Source organism: Procambarus clarkii, chromosome 76, assembly GCF_040958095.1.
Source record: "Procambarus clarkii isolate CNS0578487 chromosome 76, FALCON_Pclarkii_2.0, whole genome shotgun sequence".
NCBI lineage: Eukaryota > Metazoa > Arthropoda > Malacostraca > Decapoda > Cambaridae > Procambarus > Procambarus clarkii.
In genome coordinates this window covers 20,441,512-20,466,424 of record NC_091225.1, presented here as the reverse complement: position 1 = coordinate 20,466,424, position 24,913 = coordinate 20,441,512, and the positions used below count along the sequence as shown (strand labels likewise).

General features: G+C 47.5%; 1 protein-coding gene across 1 annotated transcript in view; it reads right to left on the bottom strand.

The window, feature by feature from the left end:
• Positions 1-24,913, bottom strand: part of LOC123771568 (uncharacterized) — a 42,326-nt gene that overhangs the window by 1,689 nt on the left and 15,724 nt on the right. Inside the window, exon 2 of the mRNA XM_069313871.1 lies at positions 430-511. Within this exon, the coding sequence (XP_069169972.1) occupies positions 430-511 (82 nt within the window). The remainder of the gene's footprint in view (positions 1-429; positions 512-24,913) is intronic.

Here is a 24,913-nt window from a genome sequence, read left to right as displayed (position 1 = left end):
GCAGAAATGTTTATATGTTGAATTGTTTTTATTTGTTGCATAGAAATGTTTATAGTTATTGCAGAAATGTTTCTACCGGGTTACATAAATAGTTCTACTATCTTGAGGTTATCTTGAGATGATTTCGGGGCTTTAGTGTCCCCGCGGCCCGGTCCTCGACCAGGCCTCCACCCCCAGGAAGCAGCCCGTGACAGCTGACTAACTCCCAGGTACCTATTTACTGCTAGGTAACAGGGGCATTCAGGGTGAAAGAAACTTTGCCCATTTGTTTCTGCCTCGTGCGGGAATCGAACCCGCGCCACAGAATTACGAGTCCTGCGTGCTATCCACCAGGCTACGAGGCCCCCTATCCGGACAAACAAAACAAAAAAAATCCATGTCAGGTTTTGTCAATGTAGAAATGTTTTTGCTAGATACATAGTTTTTTACCTATTACAAAAATGTTTTTGGCTCTTGAAGATTGATTGGTGCCACCGGAGGCGGCTAGTTTATTGTGCACCTCATACTTATCCTGTGAGCGGTAGCGCAAAAAGCATTACAGAGGGCACAAAAGGTCTTTATCAGATTAACTCGACAATTTCCGACGTGCAATGTTATGGACATCTCAGGACATTACAGGGCCGGTGGCTGAGCGGGCAGCACGCTGGACGCGTAATCCTGTAGTCTCGAGTTCGATTCCGGGCGCCGGCGAGAAACAATGGGCAGAGTTTATTTCACCCTATGCCCCTGTTACCTAGCAGTAAAATAGGTACCTGGGAGTTAGACAGCTGTCACGGGCTGCTTCCTGGTGTGTGTGTGTGGTGTGTCGGGGGTGGGGGGGGGAAGTTGATTGACAGTTGAGAGGCGGGCCGAAAGAGCAGAGCTCAACCCCCGCAAGCACAGCTAGGTGAATACAACTAGGTGAATACAGAAAATTACATTCTTGTCTAATACGCGTGACTGTTAAGATGACTTAAACCAAAAGTAGAAACCTTCAAGAAACTACTAGACTTAAGAAAAGTCGTCGTGGTCTAGTCGTCCAAGGCGTGTGCATGTCAGTGCCAAGCACATACGTTCGAATCCTCGGAACGGCTCGTAAGGATTAATGTGATTGCTCGGTGTATGGTGTCGAACCTGAACTAGACACGTTTCTGCATGTGGTCCCGGGTGACACGACACTAGAGTGCCATTAGTGCTGGCACCTGTTGCGAGCAGCTTTGGCACCTGTTGCTAGTAGCTTTGGCACCTGTTGCTAGTAGCTTTGGCACCTGTTGCTAGTAGCTTTGGCACCTGTTGCTAGTAGCTTTGGCATCTGTTGCTAGTAGCTTTGGCATCTGTTGCTAGTAGCTTTGGCACCTGTTGCTAGTAGCTTTGGCACCTGTTGCTAGCAGCTTTGGCACCTGTTGCTAGTAGCTTTGGCATCTGTTGCTAGTAGCTTTGGCATCTGTTGCTAGTAGCTTTGGCATCTGTTGCTAGTAGCTTTGGCATCTGTTGCTAGTAGCTTTGGCACCTGTTGCTAGCAGCTTTGGCATCTGTTGCTAGTAGCTTTGGCATCTGTTGCTAGTAGCTTTGGCATCTGTTGCTAGTAGCTTTGGCACCTGTTGCTAGTAGCTTTGGCACCTGTTGCTAGTAGCTTTGGCACCTGTTGCTAGTAGCTTTGGCACCTGTTGCTAGCAACTTTGGCACCTGTTGCTAGTAGCTTTGGCACCTGTTGCTAGTAGCTTTGGCACCTGTTGTATCAACTTTGGCACCTGTTGCTAGCAACTTTGGCACCTGTTGCTAGCAGCTTTGGCACCTGTTTTGTCAACTTTGGCACCTGTTGCTAGCAGCTTTGGCACCTGTTGTATCAACTTTGGCACCTGTTGCTAGTATCTTTGGCACCTGTTGCTAGCAACTTTGGCACCTGTTGCTAGCAACTTTGGCACCTGTTGCTAGCAACTTTGGCACCTGTTGCTAGCAGCTTTGGCATCTGTTGCTAGTAGCTTTGGCACCTGTTGCTAGTAGCTTTGGCATCTGTTGCTAGCAGCTTTGGCACCTGTTGCTAGCAGCTTTGGCACCTGTTGTATCAACTTTGGCACCTGTTGCTAGCAGCTTTGGCACCTGTTGCTAGTAGCTTTGGCACCTGTTGCTAGCAACTTTGGCACCTGTTGCTAGCAACTTTGGCACCTGTTGCTAGTAGCTTTGGCATCTGTTGCTAGTAGCTTTGGCATCTGTTGCTAGTAGCTTTGGCTCCTGTTGCTAGTAGCTTTGGCACCTGTTGCTAGCAGCTTTGGCACCTGTTGCTAGTAGCTTTGGCACCTGTTGCTAGTAGCTTTGGCATCTGTTGCTAGTAGCTTTGGCACCTGTTGCTAGTAGCTTTGGCACCTGTTGCTAGCAGCTTTGGCACCTGTTGCTAGTAGCTTTGGCACCTGTTGCTAGTAGCTTTGGCACCTGTTGCTAGTAGCTTTGGCACCTGTTGCTAGCAGCTTTGGCACCTGTTGCTAGCAACTTTGGAACCACGGCATCTTGACAACACTCCTACAGATGTCAAACCTCTGTAGTCACACTAACCGTAAGATATACAGTCCAACAAAGGTTAAACTTTCAGCTTTCTGTCAAATTTGAACATTTACATTATAGAATTCAACATTTGATGAACATTGAACTTTTGCTGAACAATGAACGGTTAAACATTCTCTAAAACTCGTCAATTTCCACTGAAAATAATGACGGCTTGCACACCTGCCCTAGACACCTGTTACACCTGTCAGATGTTGCTTGGCCAGCCCCTCTCTCAGGTATTTGGCCAGCCCCTCTCAGGTGTTTGGCTAGCAGATCTCAGCTTTTTGGCCAGCAGACCTCAGCTCTTTGGCCAGCAGATCTCAGCTTTTTGGCCAGCAGACCACAGCAGTCATCGATCTCCTAGAAAGAAAAGTCCCACATAGACCAAATGCTAGGATGTTATTGTTAAAGATTCGCTACTTGGAACAAGCAGTTCCAAGTAGCACGGGCTATGGTGAGCCCGTAAATGCTAGGAACACCTCCTCCCACAACACTATACGAGTCCAGAGAGGCGGTGTTGTCCCCCCAGTAACACAAAGTTGTGATCCCAGAAGCGTGTGTGTGTTGTACAGGAGTGGGCTTTCAACCTTCCCTTGTACGGGATTTACTCGACCGGAGTCGGATCACTGGAAGCTTGTGGTGGATCGGGTGTTCGTGTGTGGATCAGGGGAAGCTTGTGGTGGATCGGGTGTTCGTGTGTGGATCAGTGGAAGCTTGTGGTGGATCGGGTGTTCGTGTGTGGATCACTGGAAGCTTGTGGTGGATCGGGTGTTCGTGTGTGGATCAGGGGAAGCTTGTGGTGGATCGGGTGTTCGTGTGTGGATCAGGGGAAGCTTGTGGTGGATCAGTGTTCGTGTGTGGATCAGTGGAAGCTTGTGGTGGATCAGTGTTCGTGTGTGGATCAGTGGAAGCTTGTGGTGGATCGGGTGTTCGTGTGTGGATCAGGGGAAGCTTGTGGTGGATCGGGTGTTCGTGTGTGGATCAGGGGAAGCTTGTGGTGGATCGGGTGTTCGTGTGTGGATCAGGGGAAGCTTGTGGTGGATCAGGTGTTCGTGTGTGGATCACTGGAAGCTTGTGGTGGATCAGGTGTTCGTGTGTGAATCAGTGGAAGCTTGTGGTGGATCAGGTGTTCGTGTGTGGATCAGTGGAAGCTTGTGGTGGATCAGGTGTTCGTGTGTGGATCACTGGAAGCTTGTGGTGGATCAGGTGTTCGTGTGTGGATCACTGGAAGCTTGTGGTGGATCAGGTGTTCGTGTGTGGATCAGGGGAAGCTTGTGGTGGATCAGGTGTTCGTGTGTGGATCAGGGGAAGCTTGTGGTGGATCGGGTGTTCGTGTGTGGATCAGTGGAAGCTTGTGGTGGATCAGGTGTTCGTGTGTGGATCAGTGGAACCTTGTGGTGGATCAGGTGTTCGTGTGTGGATCAGTGGAAGCTTGTGGTGGATCAGGTGTTCGTGTGTGGATCAGTGGAAGCTTGTGGTGGATCGGGTGTTCGTGTGTGGATCAGGGGGAGATTCAATACGATCCACCAGTACTGATCAATACGTAAGAATCCATATGATTTTTGTTGAATAAAAACAGTAATCAAATATTACTGTCTACTCTCTTATTTTCCGATGGGTTCCCTGTCTGGAGTAATAGGTAAATGAGTAATGATTACTCATTAGTAATTATTAGTAATAATTACTCATTATCTTTCTTGTAGTGAATTTTGTTTAAACAAAGCTATCTCCTAATTTTAAACTCATGCCTACGAAAATGACGCAAATGTTAAATTTTTAAATTTTGCCCCGAGGGGCGAGTTTATTGGGCAGCGTCACTCATCTTGTGAGTGGACACACCGCCATAGTGACTGTATTGGGCAGCGCCACTCATCCTGTGAGTGGACACACCGCCATAGTGACAGTATTGGGCAGCGCCACTCATCCTGTGAGTGGACACACCGCCATAGTGACAGTATTGGGCAGCGCCACTCATCCTGTGAGTGGACACACCGCCATAGTGACAGTATTGGGCAGCGCCACTCATCCTGTGAGTGGACACACCGCCATAGTGACAGTATTGGGCAGCGCCACTCATCCTGTGAGTGGACACACCGCCATAGTGACAGTATTGGGCAGCGCCACTCATCCTGTGAGTGGACACACCGCCATAGTGACAGTATTGGGCAGCGCCACTCATCCTGTGAGTGGACACACCGCCATAGTGACAGTATTGGGCAGCGCCACTCATCCTGTGAGTGGACACACCGCCATAGTGACAGTATTGGGCAGCGCCACTCATCCTGTGAGTGGACACACCGCCATAGTGACAGTATTGGGCAGCGCCACTCATCCTGTGAGTGGACACACCGCCATAGTGACAGTATTGGGCAGCGTCACTCATCCTGTGAGTGGACACACCGCCATAGTGACAGTATTGGGCAGCGCCACTCATCCTGTGAGTGGACACACCGCCATAGTGACAGTATTGGGCAGCGCCACTCATCCTGTGAGTGGACACACCGCCATAGCAGCATGTACAACACTCCCCAATAGGAAGAAAACCCGCTGGGTTGTTCATCCTGTCACTTGTACCCAGACACAGCTGGGACTTGATTAACCGTCTGGGCTTCAGACGCAGGGTAAGGAGAGAGGTACAATGATATTCAGTATAAGAGAGAAAGTTTAAAGAAACAATTATCAATTAGACGGGTAATGATGAAATTATAAGACAGTAAAGTCATGCTGATAGACTAATGTCTCCTCTTCACCAATGTTAAACTATTTAATTTTGTTCTTTGATTAAAGAAGAAAATTTGCTTGCATTTTTTTCTGCTTGTCACAACTTGATTACAAGTTGTTACGTCTTGTTATAAGGTTTTTATGACCTATTAGAACGGCGTTACAACTTGCTGTATGGGTTGTTACAACTCGTTAAAAAAAAAAAGTTGTTAAAACGTTGTAGTAACGTCGTAGTTACGTTGAGAGGAGAACTTCCACTACATTTCCGTCCCTTGTGATTGGTGGGTAACTGAGCAGAGAGAGGGGAGGGGGGGGGTTGTCGAAGGGGCTCTGGTTAGCAACAAGAGCCCCTGTGTCCACCCCTCACTTGCCGTGGGGAAGGGGGGGGATAAACAAGGGGAAAGTTTCCCCTCCTCCGTGTTGTTGCAAGCAACCAGGCGGAGGCAATTGCTGTAGAGCCTTGTTAGTGTTGGTTACTGCAACTTTTCCATTGGTGAAATATGCTCCCATCTCCCCCCCCCTTCACCCCTCCCCCGATCTTCACCCCCCCCCCCCGATCTTCACCCCTCCCCCCCAACTTTCCCACAATTCCTTCCCGCCTCCCTCACCGCTCCCTCAGTTGCCTACCCTACCTTTGAGGGGTTCCCTACGTGACCCCTCACTAACACTTCAGGAAGAGAGGGATAGAGATGTCATGTGGACAAAAGAATGAATTGTCATATGGCCACACTGTGTGTGGCTGGAGCCACAAGGTGTGGCCACAAGGTGTTGTTGGGTGTGGCCTGGCTTGTGGTGGGTGTGGCCTGGCTTGCAGTGGGTGTGGCCAGCCTTGCAGTGTGTGTAGTGAAGCACAAACATGAGAATATTAGTTCCACTATTAAAAAAAAGAGGACAATTCTACATACGTTTACGGGCTATTCATGCCCGTGCCGCCTCTTGGGTGGCTTAATCAATCAATCAATCAGCATACGTGACTGGCCTCAGTTTTATCACACACAAATTGTTTCCACATCTCGTAGCTGTCATCAAGTCTGCCGGTCTGAACGTTACAAAAATATATTCAGTGCTTCGCAGATTTGGCAGATTTGTGAAGAACGACGGAGTCTGTTGCGTATTACGAGTGTAATTGGTTGTTGGGTGGTTTATTGACCTCTGAATGGTTGTTAAGGTCACCATACTCCCCAACGCTAACGGGTGACTCCTATCAGTAATACCCTTTGGCACCTAGTCGAAGGTGAATACGGTATTAATACCTGTCCAAAGATCCGGTCGGCCGAGCGGACAGCACACTGGACTTGTGATCATGGGGTCCTGGGTTCGATCCCAGGCGAGATCCCAGGCCAGGCGAGAAACAATGGGCAAAGTTTCTTTCACCCTATGCCCCTGTTACCTAGCAGTAAAATAGGTACCTGGGTGTTAGTCAGCTGTCAAGGGCTCCTTCCTGGGGGGTGGAGGCCTGGTCCAGGACCGGGCCGTGGGGACACTAAAGCCCCGAAATCATCTCAAGATAACCTCAAGATAACCGTCCATGTCTTGTAGTGAAGATCACGTGGTCACCAGAGTCTCATAGCTGTGTGTGGTGTAAAGTGCGTGATGTACTGCTCTTCCTGTGAAAATATCTACATGTTCAACCATGTCTTAGCCATTGTCTGGGGTAAATACTTCCAATTCTAATAATCGGATACGTTAGATACAGCTTGAGCAACAAATCACATTTCAGGCATAAGGAAACTACCCAATTGCCTTAGACCTTCGATATTTGACGCGAAGAAGGGAAGAGACGATTGGAAGATTTTATATACAGTGGACATGTCTCCACCTCTCCTAGCTATGAGAATGTATACCTACACCTCTATTAACTAGTCCAGAACCTGTTTGGCTTTGTTAGGGCTGAATGCAAGAGCTTTGTAGTCGGTAGCCTTTCGGTGGGGGGGGGGGTGTTAGGGGGGGTGGGGGGATGGGGGAGATGGGGGGGAGCAAGTTAATTCTGGTCCAGCCTTTATGAGAGAGGGGAAAAAAGGGCTCTGTGAGCTGGATCTTTGTTGGGGGTGTGTAACAATGGTCTCTCAGGTCCCTCATCGATCTCCCAGTGGTTGGGGCCGCGTGCAGTGGGGATGTAGATGCCTCGTAGCATTCCTACACACACACACACACACACACACACACACACACACACACACACACACACACACACACACACACACACACACACACACACACACACACACATACACACACACACACACACACACACATACACAGTGATGTGGTGGAGGCTGACTCCATACACAGTTTCAAGTGTAGATATGATAGAGCCCAATAGGCTGAGAAATCTGTACACCAGTTGATTGACAGTTGAGAGGCGGGACCAAAGAGCCAGAGCTCAACCCCCGCAAGCACAACTAGGTGAGTACACACACATAGTCGGTGTGTGCGTGAGAGAAGGTGTGCAAACGTTAGGCGGGATTCAAGAGCCAGTGTTCGATCCTGCAGGCACAAATAGGAGAGTGCACATGTACACACGCCGCGCTAACACACACACACACGCCCACACATACACACACACGACTTCAGGAACCTACACAAATGAATCCTCCAGAAAACTATATACAACGTACACGAGACCAACCCTCGAGTATGCAGCCCCCAGCAATTTCTCACCTGGAAAAGTAGTGAAGCCAGAGGAGGTACAGAGGTACGTAAGGTTGACTTATGTGCGCTAAGTGATAGGTTTACCAGCGTTTGTGTTGGTGCTCCGACACAACACTGATCTTACCTGGATCTTACCTGTAGATGGTTTCGAGAGTTGGTCTACTCGCCAGGGGTTCCAGGGAGCCGGTCGGCCGAGCGGACAGCACGCTGTACTTGTGATCCTGTGGCCCCGGGGTCGATCCCGATCGCCGGCGAGAAACAATGGGCAGAGTTTCTTTCACCCTATGCCCTTGTTACCTAGCAGTAAAATAGGTACCTGGGTGTTAGTCAGCTGTCACGGGCTGCTTCCTGGGGGTGGAGGCCTGGTCGAGGACCGGGCCGCGGGGACACTTAAAGCCCCGAAATCATCTCAAGATAACCTCAAGATAGCCCCTACACCGTCCATAACCTCCTCCATATATACGGTGCGACGAGTTGGAAAGTTGCATTAGAATTTGTTGCTAACAGTATACCAGTAAGAAAAAAAGAGGTAACACGATTAAGAATTAACAAAAAAACAAAAAATCCAAATCCCCCCTCCAAAAAAAAAAGGGTCTTTTGAGAAAGCATCAAAAGAAGGCAGTATTCGTTAGCATAAAATTCTCATTTCCAAACCAATATACCGAAGCCTGTGTATCCGAGGGGAGCATGTGTGTACTCGCTTAGTTGTGTTTGCGGGGGTTAAGCTCTGGCTGTTTGGTCCCGCCTCTCAACCGTCAATCAACTGGTGTACAGATTCCTGAGCCTATTGGGCTCTATCATATCTATATTTGAAACTGTGTATGGAGTCAGCCTCCACCACATCACTTCCTAATGCATTCCATTTGTTAATTACTCTGACACTGAAAAAAGTTCTTTCTAACGTCTCTGTGGCTCATTTGGGTACTCAGTTTATCCCTGTGTCCTCAGGAAAACTGTGTTTTCCACAGTTTTCCCTGTGTCCTAGGGGAAAAAAACTGTGTGTGGGGTAAAACACACACACACACACACACACACACACACACACACACACACACACACACACACACACACACACACACACACACACACACACACACACACAGGTGGAATGCATTAGGCAGTTATGTGGTGGAGACTGACTCCATACACAGTTTGAAATGTAGATATGATAGAGCCCAGTAGGCTCAGGAACCTGTACACCAGTTGATTGACGGTTGAGAGGCGGGACCAAAGAGCCAAAGCCCAACCCCCGCAAGCACAAATAGTGAGTACACACGTGTGTATGAAGGTATATTTCCGAACAAGCATCCTCGCCTTTCGTGAATCATGCGGGACAGGAAGACATATATCATTCTCTGGTGAGAGTAGCGGCTCCATTCCTCTTATAACTTAATTTCTAAATTGGATCATGAGACAGGCGGGGCTCAGCCGGCGCCGCCCACATCGTCACCTTATCGCCTGAAATCACGCAATTTCAGGAATTACGAATTACTGTAGTTTCTTGAATTGTGTTTTTCCTACTTTAAGTCCCTCGATCTTCCTCCTTCCTGTTATTTTTCTCACGTTGTTCTTTGAGCGCTTTTTCATTAATTTTTTTATGCGTGGATTATATAATTTTATTAATTTATTTTTATTTTTAATAATTTTTATTATTTTATTGCTGTTGCGGTTTGGAGAATCATTTTCACTGATTTGCGTACTTGTCTTTGTTGTCTTTGTTGTCTTTGGAATACTCTCCAGGGTAGTTTTTTTGTTTTTTTTTGTTTTTTGAGATATATACAAGAGTTGTTACATTCTTGTACAGCCACTAGTACGCGTAGCGTTTCGGGCAAGTCCTTAATCCTATGGTCCCTGGAATACGATCCCCGCCGCGAAGAATCGTTGTTACAACCAAGTACACATTTGACTGTTGCGTTAAACAGAGGCTACAGTTAAGGAATTGCGCCCAGTAAATCCTCCCCGGCCAGGATACGAACCCAGGACATAGCGCTCGCGGAACGCCAGGCGAGTGTCTTACCACTACACCACGGAGACTGCCAGTTGGGTAGTTTATGCTGGGTGCTTTCAAGCATTGTTGAGTCTGGCTAGAGGATAGGTGACAGACTAAGGATTTTCAGTATATAAAAATTATTATTTTTTTTTGCTGCTAGGTAACAGAGATCTGTTCGGTTTGTCTCCCTGTTCAAAAGTCGAACCCAGGTTTAAAACAGATTCCCAGCAGGTATGACTAATTGTTATGCACCCCATATCCATAGTGTAGGGGGGAAGTGGACGTGATAGTGGATTATTGAGGCCCATAATGGGATCAGGAACCCCCTCCCCCCTCATAAGGTCCGAGGAATGTCGATCCCATTCCACGGGAAATTTTATTCCGTTGTATAAAAGATGATAGTGATACTAAATTTTTGTCTAAAAACCATTTAACACGAGTGAAATGTCGTCATTGTAACGATTACTGACTATCCAATACTGCTGTTATTGATACAACTATGGTAACACTGTAATGGTTGCTTGTCTTGTAACCCTGTGTGCTGTAATAATTGTATAGTAAAACCCTCAAGAACTGGGAAGAGTCCGCCCAAACAGCAGAAATCCTCACACCAGTTATCAGCGGAAGGTGGGGAGAAATGACCACGATGTTAAAAATATCTTAAAGTTCTTACAGACCAGGTGTAAGATAAGGTTACTCAGAAAAATAATGCTGCCACCACTGCTAGAACTTTGATAATTAGACTATTTGACTCTGAAGAAGACCAGTCAACTAATACCGAGTGCTTCCTTGCAATTCGATGATTTCGGGGCTCTACGTCCTCGCGGCCCGGTCCTCGACCATGCCTGGTCCTGGTCACTGTGCTAGGCAACTTAAAACTTTTAACACTTGCTGGATAAATGTAATTCCCTCTGCATTACTTCATCAACTACAAGGTTAATATATTTACTCATAAGATATCAGGTAAAGTCTAAATCAATTTAAGATCTAAATCCCAGGATTAATTAAGGGGAAAATATACATAATACACAGGAAATAAATACACAGTAACCTTATTAATGCAAATTAATTAACTCTATGCTATCTTGAGATTATCTTGAGATGATTTCGGGGCTTTAGTGTCCCCGCGGCCCGGTCCTCGACTATGCTAGTGACATCCTGTGCTTAGAGGCATGGAAATGGACTACAAATTGTTCAGGAAACTCAAAAACAATTACTTTCTTACAATTACTTAATTAATTAATTATTATTATTAATTATTATTATTAATTATTAATTAATTATTAATTATTATTAATTAAAAACAATTACTTAATCTCCTCCTGCCTCTACTGATTACTGTCTACTGATTGTATATCCAATCAATTAGAACTAGGTGAGGGCCTCTGACAGCTGAGTGGACAGCGCTTCGGATTCGAAGTCCTGAGGTTCCGGGTTCGATCCCCGGTGGAGACAAATGGGCAAAAAGTTTCTTTCACCCCTGATGCCCCTGTTACCTAGCAGTAAATAGGTACCTGGGAGTTAGACAGCTGCTACGGGCTGCTTCCTGGGGGTGTGTAACAGGCCTGGTCGAGGACCGGGTCGCGGGGACGCTAAGCCCCGAAATCGTCTCAAGATAACCTCAAGATAACTTCAAGATAACCTCAAGATAGCCTCAAGATAACCATAGGTCCTGGCACACTCAGCCAATGAGGAAGTTTTAAATCCAAGATCCATGAGACAACATCTGAATGAATACTGTAATTTGAAATGGTTATAAGGGAGCCGGTCGGCCGAGCGGACAGCACGCTGGACTTGTGATCCTGTGGTCCTGGGTTCGATCCCAGGCGCCGGCGAGAAACAATGGGCAGAGTTTCTTTCACCCTATGTCCCTGTTACCTAGCAGTAAAATAGGTACCTGGGTGTTAGTCAGCTGTCACGGGCTGCTTCCTGGGGGTGGAGGCCTGGTCGAGGACCGGGCCGCGGGGACACTAAAGCCCCGAAATCATCTCAAGATAACCTGAAGATAACCACCCTATGCCCCCTGTTACCTAGCAGTAAAATAGGTACCTGGGTGTTAGTCAGCTGTCACGGGCTGCTTCCTGGGGGTGGAGGCCTTGTCGAGGACCGGGTCGCGGGGACACTAAAAAGCCCCGAAATCATCTCAAGATAACCTCAAGATAGTAGTGTGTGATACAGCATACTAGAGCATGGTTCTTTGTTCTGCAAACTTTAAAATTGTGTCACAGTTCACTGAAGCAGGAGGTTAGGTTATCTTGAGGTTATCTTGAGATGATTTCGGGGCTTTAGTGTCCCCGCGGCCCGGTCCTCGACCAGGCCTCCACCCCCAGGAAGCAGCCCTTGACAGCTGACTAACACCCAGGTACCTATTTTACTGCTAGGTAACACCCGATATATAGATTCCTGAGCCTACTAGACTTATGATATCTCAATTTTTATCATATCTGTATTGTAATCGTTCAGTCATGGCCGGCAGCGTGCACTTTTGCTTAGGCCTATAGCTGTATTTTTGTATTGTTGGACACTGAAATGCTGAATATTGTGTTCAGTGTACTGGTATACAAGCTGCTGTATACCGCTACATATTTTCGGGCTCACCATAGCCCGTGCTACTTGGAACTTTTTGTTCCGAGTACCCGAATGTAAAATAACAGACAACTTACCAATCATTTTGCTACCAATTGCTACCAATCATTTTGCTACCAATTGCTACCAATCATTTTGCTACCAATTGCTACCAATCATTTTCCTGATCTGTCTCCAGCTGATTTAGTCTGGAATTGCAGACCAAAGTTAGTGGATTTGCAAGAATGTAAAAATATCACTCTAATCTCACCCACTCACCCACTCAAAATCTCTACTCTCACCCACTCACCCACTCAAAATCTCTAATCTCACCCACTCACCCACTCACCCACTCAAAATCTCTAATCTCACCCACTCAAAATCTCTACTCTCACCCACTCACCCACTCACCCACTCAAAATCTCTAATCTCACCCACTCACCCACTCAAAATCTCTAATCTCACCCACTCACCCACTCAAAATCTCTAATCTCACCCACTCACCCACTCAAAATCTCTAATCTCACCCACTCACCCACTCAAAATCTCTAATCTCACCCACTCACCCACTCAAAATCTCTAATCTCACCCACTCACCCACTCAAAATCTCTAATCTCACCCACTCACCCACTCAAAATCTCTAATCTCACCCACTCACCCACTCAAAATCTCTAATCTCACCCACTCACCCACTCAAAATCTCTACTCTCACCCACTCACCCACTCAAAATCTCTAATCTCACCCACTCACCCACTCAAAATCTCTAATCTCACCCACTCACCCACTCAAAATCTCTAATCTCACCCACTCACCCACTCAAAATCTCTACTCTCACCCACTCACCCACTCAAAATCTCTAATCTCACCCACTCACCCACTCAAAATCTCTAATCTCACCCACTCACCCACTCAAAATCTCTAATCTCACCCACTCATTGTACCTTCTTGTAACTAAACTTTTATGTTATTATTACAGCAGCAAATCTGATTTAGATAGAGATAAAGCTGTTTACTAGTTGACAGTTCTGTGGGTCGTTGTTGTCTTTTCATTTAGCTACTCAGAACGAAATGTCCATGTAGCACGGGCTATGGCGAGCCCGTGAGTTCTGTGGGGGTCTTATCCCTGGAAACACAAACCGAAACTGTCTCTATTTTCCGCTTGTTACAACTTGTAATAAACTTGTTACATCTTGGCTTAACGTGTTTATGACGTATTAGAACGTTGTTACAACTTGCTATATTGGTTGTTATATCTGGTTAGGACGTGTTAAAACTTGTTCGAACGTTGTACCAACGTCGTAGTTTCGGTGTGTGTTTGGCGGGATGCCATTTAGGGGAGGACAGGTTCTTGTATCTTAGAGTCCCACGGTGAGAAGGGTTTCGAGCATCGGTTCCCAGACCCACTTTTCTTGTCTCTGTTCGCTATCAATTCAATCAATTCCCAGTCTATCTCGATCTAATTATTATTCCGACACTAAAAGAGGTTTTTGATACACGTGTGACTCATTTGGGTCAATATAGAACAAATCCACAAGGGCCGTGACGAGGATTCGAACCTGCGTCCGGGAGCATCCCGGACATTAGTGGATTTGTTCATTTGATGCATCACGTTAGTGTGATCTCTGTGTGTGGGTCAATATAGCTTATATCTATGTCCCCCTTGACCTGTGCTACACACTTTGTAGATGGCAAGTTTGTTCACTTGGTCAGTTCATCCTCTGAATCTTGCATGTCGTAATCATGTCTTCTCTGTTCTCCAGTGGCGTTAGGTCAAATTCCCTCCCTTGCCTTCCACAAAAGGACACTTATGAGCTTCAAGTTTGACCGGAGAAGCTGTAAATGCTCAATAATGTAGACAAAAAACAAATCTCTAAGTTTCAATTAAATATCGTTGCACTAGCCATAGATAAGAACATAAGATAAAACGCAGATAATGGACAATGAAAATCTTGTGGTATATTAGCACCTTTGACCGCCCGGCCACTTTCTTACACACACATCATGTGCAGCTCCATATACACACAATGGCACTTACTGGCGTTAACACACTCATTAACTTGGATTTAGTGAAGGAGAGTTGAGTATTACCAAGTCTGGGGTCGTTGGGACGGGGTGCGACTGGGTTATAAACCACGCGAGAACTAACCTAACCTAACCTAACCTAACCTAACCTAAACCACACGAGAACTAACCTAACCTAACCTAACCTAACCTAAACCACGCGAGAACTAACCTAACCTAACCTAACCTAACCTAACCTAACCTAACCTAACCTAACCTAAACCACGCGAGAACTAACCTAACCTAACCTAACCTAACCTAACCAAACCTAACCAAACCTAACCTAACCTAACCAAACCTAACCTAACCTAACCTAACCTAACCAAACCTAACCTAACCTAACCTAACCTAACTGGAATGATCGGGAGAGCAAACTTTGCGATGCTGTGAGTGTGGCCAGAGTGGGGAAGTTGGTGGATATGGCCCCGTTTGTCCTGGCTAGAGACATGGTTTGATGGGTTGACGTGGCCACCTATCCCCCCCTGACTCCTAACTGTGGCCAGGGACACTAGTTGATGGGGTGACGTGGCCACCTATCCCCCCCTGACCCCTAACTGTGGCCACCTATCCCCCCCTGACTCCTAACTGTGGCCAGGGACATGAGTTGATGGGGTGACGTGGCCACTTATCCCCCCTGACCCCTAGCTGTGGCCAGGGACACGAGTTGATGGGTTGACGTGGCCACCTATCCCCCCTGACCCCTAACTGTGGCCAGGGACACGAGTTGATGGGTTGACGTGGCCACCTATCCCCCCTGACCCCTAACTGTGGCCAGGGACACGAGTTGATGGGTTGACGTGGCCACCTATCCCCCCTGACCCCAAACTGTGGCCAGGGACACGAGTTGATGGGTTGACGTGGCCACCACCACCACCTCGACCCCATCTGTGCGTTCACCTAACACTCCAACACTTAACCTAACCCTCCAACCCTCCACCTAACCCTCCAATGCTCACCTAACCCTCCAAATGCTCACCTACAACCTTCCACAACCACTCATAACTATCCCGACCACTAATCAACACACACAGCACCGCTCCTGTGCCAGGTAAGTCCACTACGGGCTCGCCATAGCCCGTGCTACTTGGAACTTTTTCCGAGTAGCTGAATCTATAACACCAACCAACTCACACGTCATCAACAACCACCACAAATACAACAAAATCCCGCCACCAACCACAAAATTCCACGAACGCCCAAATAATATATTTTTATATAGATTTTGTTGAAATCCAAAATAAATCCTACTTTTTTTTATTCCACTTAATTGGCTCTTAACGTCGCGTTCGCGAGAGCCAAAGGCGTTTTTATGGACGTCAGGATTTTACGAACTATGGAGTTTGTAGACCCCAGGATCTGGGGGGGGGGGTCCTGTTTCCCCCCACGGGGGAACTTCTCCCAAGTGAAGCCTATTCCATGTAAAACCTCACCCATGTGAAACCTTTTCCCTGTGAAGCTTGGATGATCATAAAAAAATGGAGATTGTTGGATGGGTGATGAGGGGAGGATGGTTAGGGAAGGGGAGGATGATGAGGATGTTGTAGGATGAGAAAGTGGGGGGGAGGGGTATGCAAACATCCTTAACATAGATGTTTCAGCTGATGCTGTTGTCAGGGATATTTTCATCCCTTGAGTGTGTGTGTGTGTGTGTGTGTGTGTGTGTGTGTGTGTGTGTGTGTGTGTGTGTGTGTGTGTACTCACCTATTTGTGCTTGCGGGGGTTGAGCTCTGGCTCTTTGGTCCCGCCTCTCAACTGTCAATCAACTGGTGTACAGGTTCCTGAGCCTACTGGGCTCTATCATATCTACATTTGAAACTGTGTATGGAGTCAGCCTCCTGAGTGTGTGTGTGTGTGTGTGTGTGTGTGTGTGTGTGTGTGTGTGTGTGTGTGTGTGTATGTGTGTGTGTGTGTGTGTGTATGTGCTACATACTGCAACATACTCATGTTTAAGACATGCTCTATCCAAATAAGATGCAATTCACACTAACGTGGGTCGTACCATTTAATTCACTACAATGGCCTAGCTGTAAGATGTAGTATTTTGCAGGCCTGAGTTCGAGTCTCCTATATTAACCAAACTAATTAAATACTTCACACATTTTTAGCCAGAAGTAGAAATTCAAATAAAGTCTGGCTAAGCCTTCAACTGTTCAACAGAATTGGCGTTATCTTGAAGTCATCTTGAGGTTATCTTGAGATGATTTCGGGGCTTAGCGTCCCCGTGGCCCGGTCCTCGACCAGGCCTCCTTTATGTTACACCCCCCCCCCCCCAGGAAGCAGCCAGTAGCAGCTGTCTAACTCCCAGGTATATTTACTGCTAGCTGATCAGGGGCATCAGGGTGAAAGAAACATTTTGCCCATTTGTCACCGCCTCCACCGGGGATCGAACCCGGAACCTCGGGACTACGAATCCGAAGCGCTGACCAGCTCAGCTGTTTGGTCCACCAGGCTGTTGCTTGCAGCGGCCTGCAGCAGGCCCACATATCCACCACAGCCCGGATGATCCGGCACTCCTTGAAGAAAACTATCTAGTTTTCTCTTGAAGATGTCCACGGTTGAAGGAGAAAATTGTCAAGATCAAGCTGCCAACACACAAGGCCAAGAGTGAGTTAACAGTTGATTGACAGTTGAGAGGCGGGGCAAAAGAGCAAAGCTCAACCCTCGCAAACACAACTAGGTGAATACAACTAGGTGAATACACACATATCTTATCAGTTACGCCGGTGACCTCGTCCAAGATAACGATGAAGATCACAGATATTTACAAAAAAAATAAAATATTAATGTATGTTCTTTCCGTAAATAGAACTCGACATTTAAAATGTAGAACAGCATTAGGTTCTTTATCTTTATCACAGTTTTATCTGGACAAAAGATAGGCGATAAGCGCAACGATCTCACCATTTTTAACACACGCAATTGTATCCATTCTTCACCATTCTGCCCCGATAATAATATCACTATCTCAAAAGGAAGACTGGAAACCTTTTCCAGCTTCACACAACAGAATTCCAGAAGCAGGCGATGAGTCACAATAACGGGGCTAAAGTAAGTTGACCAGACCACACACTAGAAGGTGAAGGGACGACGACGTTTCGGTCCGTCCTGGACCATTCTCAAGTCGATTGTCACAATCCTCAAGTCACAATCGACTTGAGAATGGAATTGTGTCACAATTCTCAAGTCACAATCGGCTTGAGAATGGAATTGTGTCACAATTCTCAAGTCACAATCGACTTGAGAATGGTCCAGAACGAACCGAAACGTCGTCATCCCTTCACCTTCTAGTGTGTGGTCTGGTCAACAGAATTCCAGAATTCTAATTCTGGAATTCTAATTCCAGATTTAGACCCGTTTCGTGTTGGCTGTTCGGTTTACCCATGATTCCAGAAAGGGAGATTCTGCCTTGTGGCTTCTGGAGTCCACTTTACTGCTCTCGCTAACTTGGGCAGATCATATCACCGCGTGTCTGGGATACCACCGCCGCGGGGCCTTTGACAAAGTTTAGGATCTTGTTCTGCTTGTCTAACTTCGCCTTTTTGGGCCTTTGTGTTTCTTGTGTCTCGCTGGATCTTGCCTTTTCCTTGGGGTGTGTTTAAGTCGAGGCTTTTATGCTCGGTGCTGGCAGACTTGTCTTATGCCCTACGTCACTTTTCCTGTCTGCTGGACGCTGCGAAGTGAGATGCTGCTGCTGCTGCTCGTCATCTATTGTCTGCTCGGCGCTGCCGGACTGTCTGCTGTCTTCCACCACTTTGGTGTCTTCTGGCAACCCGTTCTCGCAAATTCGTAAAGTCAATATTGACTTATTAACTACGTGCATAGGTGATATACTAAACATAATAGATACCCTTAAAAAGATTCATAGAAAACACCGACCTTACCTAACCTTGTTAGTATCTTAAGATAAGCATCTTATTGCTTCGTAATTACAATTATTACTTAACCTATACCTATTATAGGTTAGGTAATAATTGTAATTATGAAGCAATAAGATGCTTATCTTAAGATACTAACAAGGTTAGGTAAGGTCGGTGTTTTCTATGAATCTTTTTTAGGGTATCTATTATGTTAAGTATGTCACCTATGCACATATTTAATAAGTCAATATTGACTTATTAAATTTGCGAGAACGGGTTGCTTCTGGATGATGCTGACTGGTACCTGTCACCACCTACTGTCTGCTTAACGCTGGCAGACTGTCTGCTGCTATCCCCCACTTTGCTGCATGCTAGACGCAGCCAGACTGCTCCCCCTCTACCACCTGCTGTCTGCTTCACTCCTCCTGTCCATCACTACAAGGTAGGGAGGGAGTGGAGTGAACCGAGAGGGAAGGTATAATCGAGTATAATTCCATCCATAATTTCAAGTATACTTATTATACAAAATATTATAAAAGGCAAGAGGGGCCATTACAGTTAGCGACCGGTGAGTGAAAGGTGGGGGCCCAGGAGCTGAAGATTAAAATATTCCCTTCGGTTATCGGTCAGATTGAACGGATTTACTGTTTTTAGATGACCTCGTTCAAGCCCCAGACCAGCAAACGAACTTTTTAGCGGGGCTATGATAAGGCTTATCTGGAGAAGTACGGGATCGTCAGCTTTCTAACTTTATGAGAAATAGTATTTTGTGATATGAGAAATAGTATTTTGTGATATGAGAAATAGTATTTTGTGATATGAATACTTCTCTTAACTAGATTTGAATAAATTGTCAGTGAATGTTTTATCTAAATGTAATATATTTGCTGGGCAAAAAAAAAGGCAAAACTGAAACTTGGGATGAGTGTCCATGTTTCGTGTTAGTTACAAAGAATACATTAGTTTAATACATACGTTATGTATTAACGTATGTATTAGTTTAATTCATATTTAATCATATGACAGTGTCAGACCACGGAGGAAAATTGAAACAGGAATTTCCTTAAGTACTTTCGTATATTAATACATCTTCAGAAGGAGATGAAGATGAAGATGATTCACTCCTTCTGAAGAAGTATTAATATACGAAAGTACTTAAGGAAATTCCTGTTTCAATTTTCATCCGTGGTCTGACACTGTCACATTTTTAATCACGTGTTTATTTTCGTGATATACACACATATTTAATCATATACATATGATTTAATGAGTTATATTAGTTTAATACAACTCACTTTTTACTTAAAATATAAATATATATATATTTATATTTAAGTGTAATATATTTTTATGCAAACATTATAATCCTATTATATACGGGATTATATAGCATAAACATTCATATCCTTAATTTTATAATATAAACATTCCAGTTCAAACGCTATAACCAAAAATGCAAGGAAGCTGTTTTAACATTCCCAAAGTATACTGAAGTATCGCTGGTTTATGGGACTTGAGAAAGTCCGGTATAATATATTGGTAAAGATCTTGGCGTAAAACTATAGACAGTCTTTTCTTCCTAAAGCAGTTTATAATGTATGCTGCAGGCGATATATATATATATATATATATATATATATATATATATATATATATATATATATATATATATATATATATTGTTATATCACATGCAGGCGATGAGTCACAATAACGTGGTTAAAGTATGTTGACCAGACCACACACTAGAAGGTTAAGGGACGACGACGTTTCGGTCCGTCCTGGACCATTCTTAAGTCGATCGACTTGAGAATGGTCCAAGGACGGACCGAAACGTCGTCGTCCCTTTACCTTCTAGTGTGTGTGGTTTGGTCAATATAATGTATGCTGTTTTATTTTTAATCTGATTCAAGTTCAAGTAAGGATAGAGTAGGGTTAGAGGGATAGGGATCCCCCTATTGGGATAGAAGGATAGGCAGCACTAATCTATCTCAAAGGGATAGAATAGCTTAGGCTATTTCTCCCCCCCCCCCTTTTAATCTGATAACCAAGTTAGAGTTTGGATTAAGCCTAACTTTAAACCACAAGAATGGTTTTCGAGGCCTGAAACATGCGAATATGGGCTTTATTAAATTATAGCTTTATTTAATACACTAATCCTGGAAAATAGAAGCCAGGAACTGGGTTCGATCCCAGGCACCAGCGAGAAACAATGGGCAGAGTTTCTTTCACCCTATGCCCCTGTTACTTAGCAGTAAAATAAGTACCTGGGTGTTAGTCAGCTGTCACGGGCTGCTTCCTGGGGGGTGGAGGCCTGGTCGAGGACCGGGCCGCGGGGACACTAAAGCCCCGAAATCATCTCAAGATAACCTCAAGATATGGAGGGATCATCAGAGTACTTGGGGGAGGAAGCATACTACCTAGCTGCACTGTTAACAACTTCCTGGTTGTAATAACAGCAGTTAAGACATCTATATTAATTTGCAACTGTAAAGTTATACTCAGATGGATAAGGAACCATTGGAATAAATGTTTACTAAAGTTTGTGTTGATATATATATATATATATATATATATATATATATATATATATATATATATATATATATATATATATATATATATATATAGAGCACGAGACCTAAGAAAATATCACCACCACCATCACCACCACCATCACCACCACCACCACCATCACCACCACCACCACCACCACCACCACCACCACCACCACCACCATCACCACCATCACCATCACCACCATCACCACCACCACCACCATCACCATCACCACCACCACCATCACCATCACCACCACCACCACCACCACCACCACCATCACCACCACCATCACCACCACCACCACCACCATCACCACCACCACCACCACCACCACCACCACCACCACCACCACCATCACCACCATCACCACCACCACCATCACCACCACCACCACCATCACCACCACCACCACCATCACCACCACCATCACCACCACCATCACCACCACCACCACCACCACCACCACCACCACCACCACCATCACCACCACCACCACCACCACCACCACCACCACCACCACAACCACAACCACCACCACCACCATCACCATCACCACCATCACCACCACCACCACCACCATCACCATCACCACCACCACCACCACCATCACCATCACCACCATCACCACCACCACCACCATCACCACCACCACCACCACCACCATCACCACCACCACCACCATCACCACCACCACCACCACCATCACCACCACCATCACCACCACCACCACCACCACCACCACCACCATCACCACCACCACCACCACCATCACCACCACCACCACCACCACCACAACCACCACCACCATCACCATCACCACCATCACCACCATCACCACCACCATCACCATCACCACCACCACCACCACCATCACCATCACCACCATCACCACCACCACCACCACCACCATCACCACCACCACCACCACCACCACCACCATCACCACCACCACCACCATCACCACCACCACCACCACCATCACCACCACCATCACCACCACCACCACCATCACCACCACAACCACCACCACCATCACCACCACCACCACCATCACCACCACCACCACCATCACCACCACCACCACCACCACCACCACCACCACCATCACCACCACCACCACCACCACCACCACCATCACCACCACCACCACCATCACCACCACCACCACCACCACCACCATCACCACCACCACCACCATCACCACCACCACCACCACCACCATCACCACCACCACCACCATCACCACCACCACCACCACCACCATCACCACCACCACCACCATCACCACCACCACCACCATCACCACCACCACCACCATCACCACCACCACCACCATCACCATCACCACCACCACCACCACCATCACCATCACCACCATCACCACCACCACCACCACCACCACCACCACCATCACCATCACCACCATCACCACCACCACCACCACCACCACAACCACCACCACCATCACCACCATCACCACAACCACCACCACCATCACCACAACCACCACCACCATCACCACCACCACCACCACCACCACCACCACCACCACAACCACCACCACCATCACCACCACCACCACCACCATCATCACCACCACCACCACCACCACCACCATCACCACCACCACCATCACCACCACCACCACCACCACCACCACCATCACCACCACCACCATCACCACAACCACCACCACCATCACCACCACCACCACCACCACCATCACCACCATCACCACCACCACCACCATCACCACCACCACCACCACCATCACCACCACCACCACGACCACCACCACCACCACCACCACCATCACCACCATCACCACCACCACCACCACCATCACCACCACCACCACCATCACCACCACCACCACCACCACCACCACCACCACCACCACCATCACCACCATCACCACCACCACCATCACCACCACCATCACCATCACCACCACCACCACCACCACCATCACCACCACCACCACCACCACCACCACCACCACCACCACCATCACCACCATCACCACCACCACCATCACCACCACCATCACCATCACCACCACCACCATCACCACCACCACCACCACCACCACCATCACCACCACCACCACCACCACCACCACCACCACCACCATCACCACCACCACCATCACCACCACCATCACCACCACCACCACCACCATCACCACCACCACCACCACCACCACCATCACCACCACCACCATCACAACCACCACCACCATCACCACCACCACCACCACCACCATCACCACCATCACCACCACCACCATCACCACCACCATCACCACCACCACCACCACCACCACCACCATCACCACCACCATCACCACCACCACCACCACCATCACCACCACCACCACCACCACCACCACCACAACCACCATCACCACCATCACCACCACCACCACCACCATCACCACCACCACCACCATCACCACCATCACCACCACCACCACCACCATCACCACCACCACCACCACCACCACCATCACCACCACCACCACCATCACCACCATCACCACCACCACCACCACCACCACCATCACCACCACCACCATCACCACCACCACCACCACCACCACCACCACCACCACCACCATCACCACCACCACCACCACCACCATCACCACCATCACCACCACCACCACCACCACCACCACCACCACCATCACCACCACCACCACCACCACCACCATCACCACCACCACCACCACCATCACCACCACCACCACCACCACCACCACCACCACCACCATCACCACCACCACCACCACCACCACCACCACCACCACCACCATCACCACCACCACCACCATCACCACCACCACCACCACCATCACCACCACCACCACCACCACCACCACCACCACCACCATCACCACCATCACCACCACCACCATCACCACCACCACCACCACCACCACCACCACCACCACCACCATCACCACCACCACCACCACCATCACCACCACTACCACCACCATCACCACCACCACCACCATCACCACCACTACCACCACCATCACCACCACCACCACCACCACCACCACCACCACCATCATCACCACCACCACCACCACCACCATCACCACCACCACCACCACCACCACCACCACCACCACCACCACCACCACAACCACCACCACCACAACCACCACCACCACCATCACCACCACCACCACCACCACCACCATCACCACCACCACCACCACCACCACCACCACCACCACCACCACCACCACCAGAGCCTCTACTATACAGTGTTAAGAGTAGAGCAGAAGAGAGCAAGATAAGGACACAAGACAAAACTAACATAATTGGAAACTGTAAACACAGATGAATCACAAAGATTACTGAAGGAACTTCCTCAGCATCATGATATTAAAATTAAAACATTACTTATAACTGTTTTAACAATCGAGAGACATTAAACTACTGATAATCATCGAAAGTTGGGGGCTTTAGAGCCAGAGCTCAACCCTGCAATCACATCGGTTGCGCGGGGCTCTCTCTCTGTCCAGCAGAGAGAGAGCCCCGTTACCTAATGTTCACCGGAGCACACCAGGGGACACCGCGAGCTGGGATTTACAATATGGCACCCACGGGAGGACCAGGATATATATATGCTCATGCTCGCCTCAGTCCTGCCGCGGACAAATTCCCAAAAGTTCCGTCGAGTCGGTGGAATGGCTCGCTGGAGGCGCCCTTAGACGTGTGTCTCCCCGCCTGGGAGAGAAGACCTTGGCGACAAGGGAACTCTTGAGTTCCAGTATGTGACAACTCTCACACGCGAAGACTTTCTAACACGAAAGCTCCGGTGAAAGTTTTCTCTACGTGAAATCTCTCTTCAGAAAGTTTTCACGTGAGACCTCTTTCTCTCATGGGAGGAGTGGCTCACGTGAAAGGCTCTCTCAATAGGAGAGTTATAAAAACCTATTCATAGGACACAAAAGCCAGATGGGA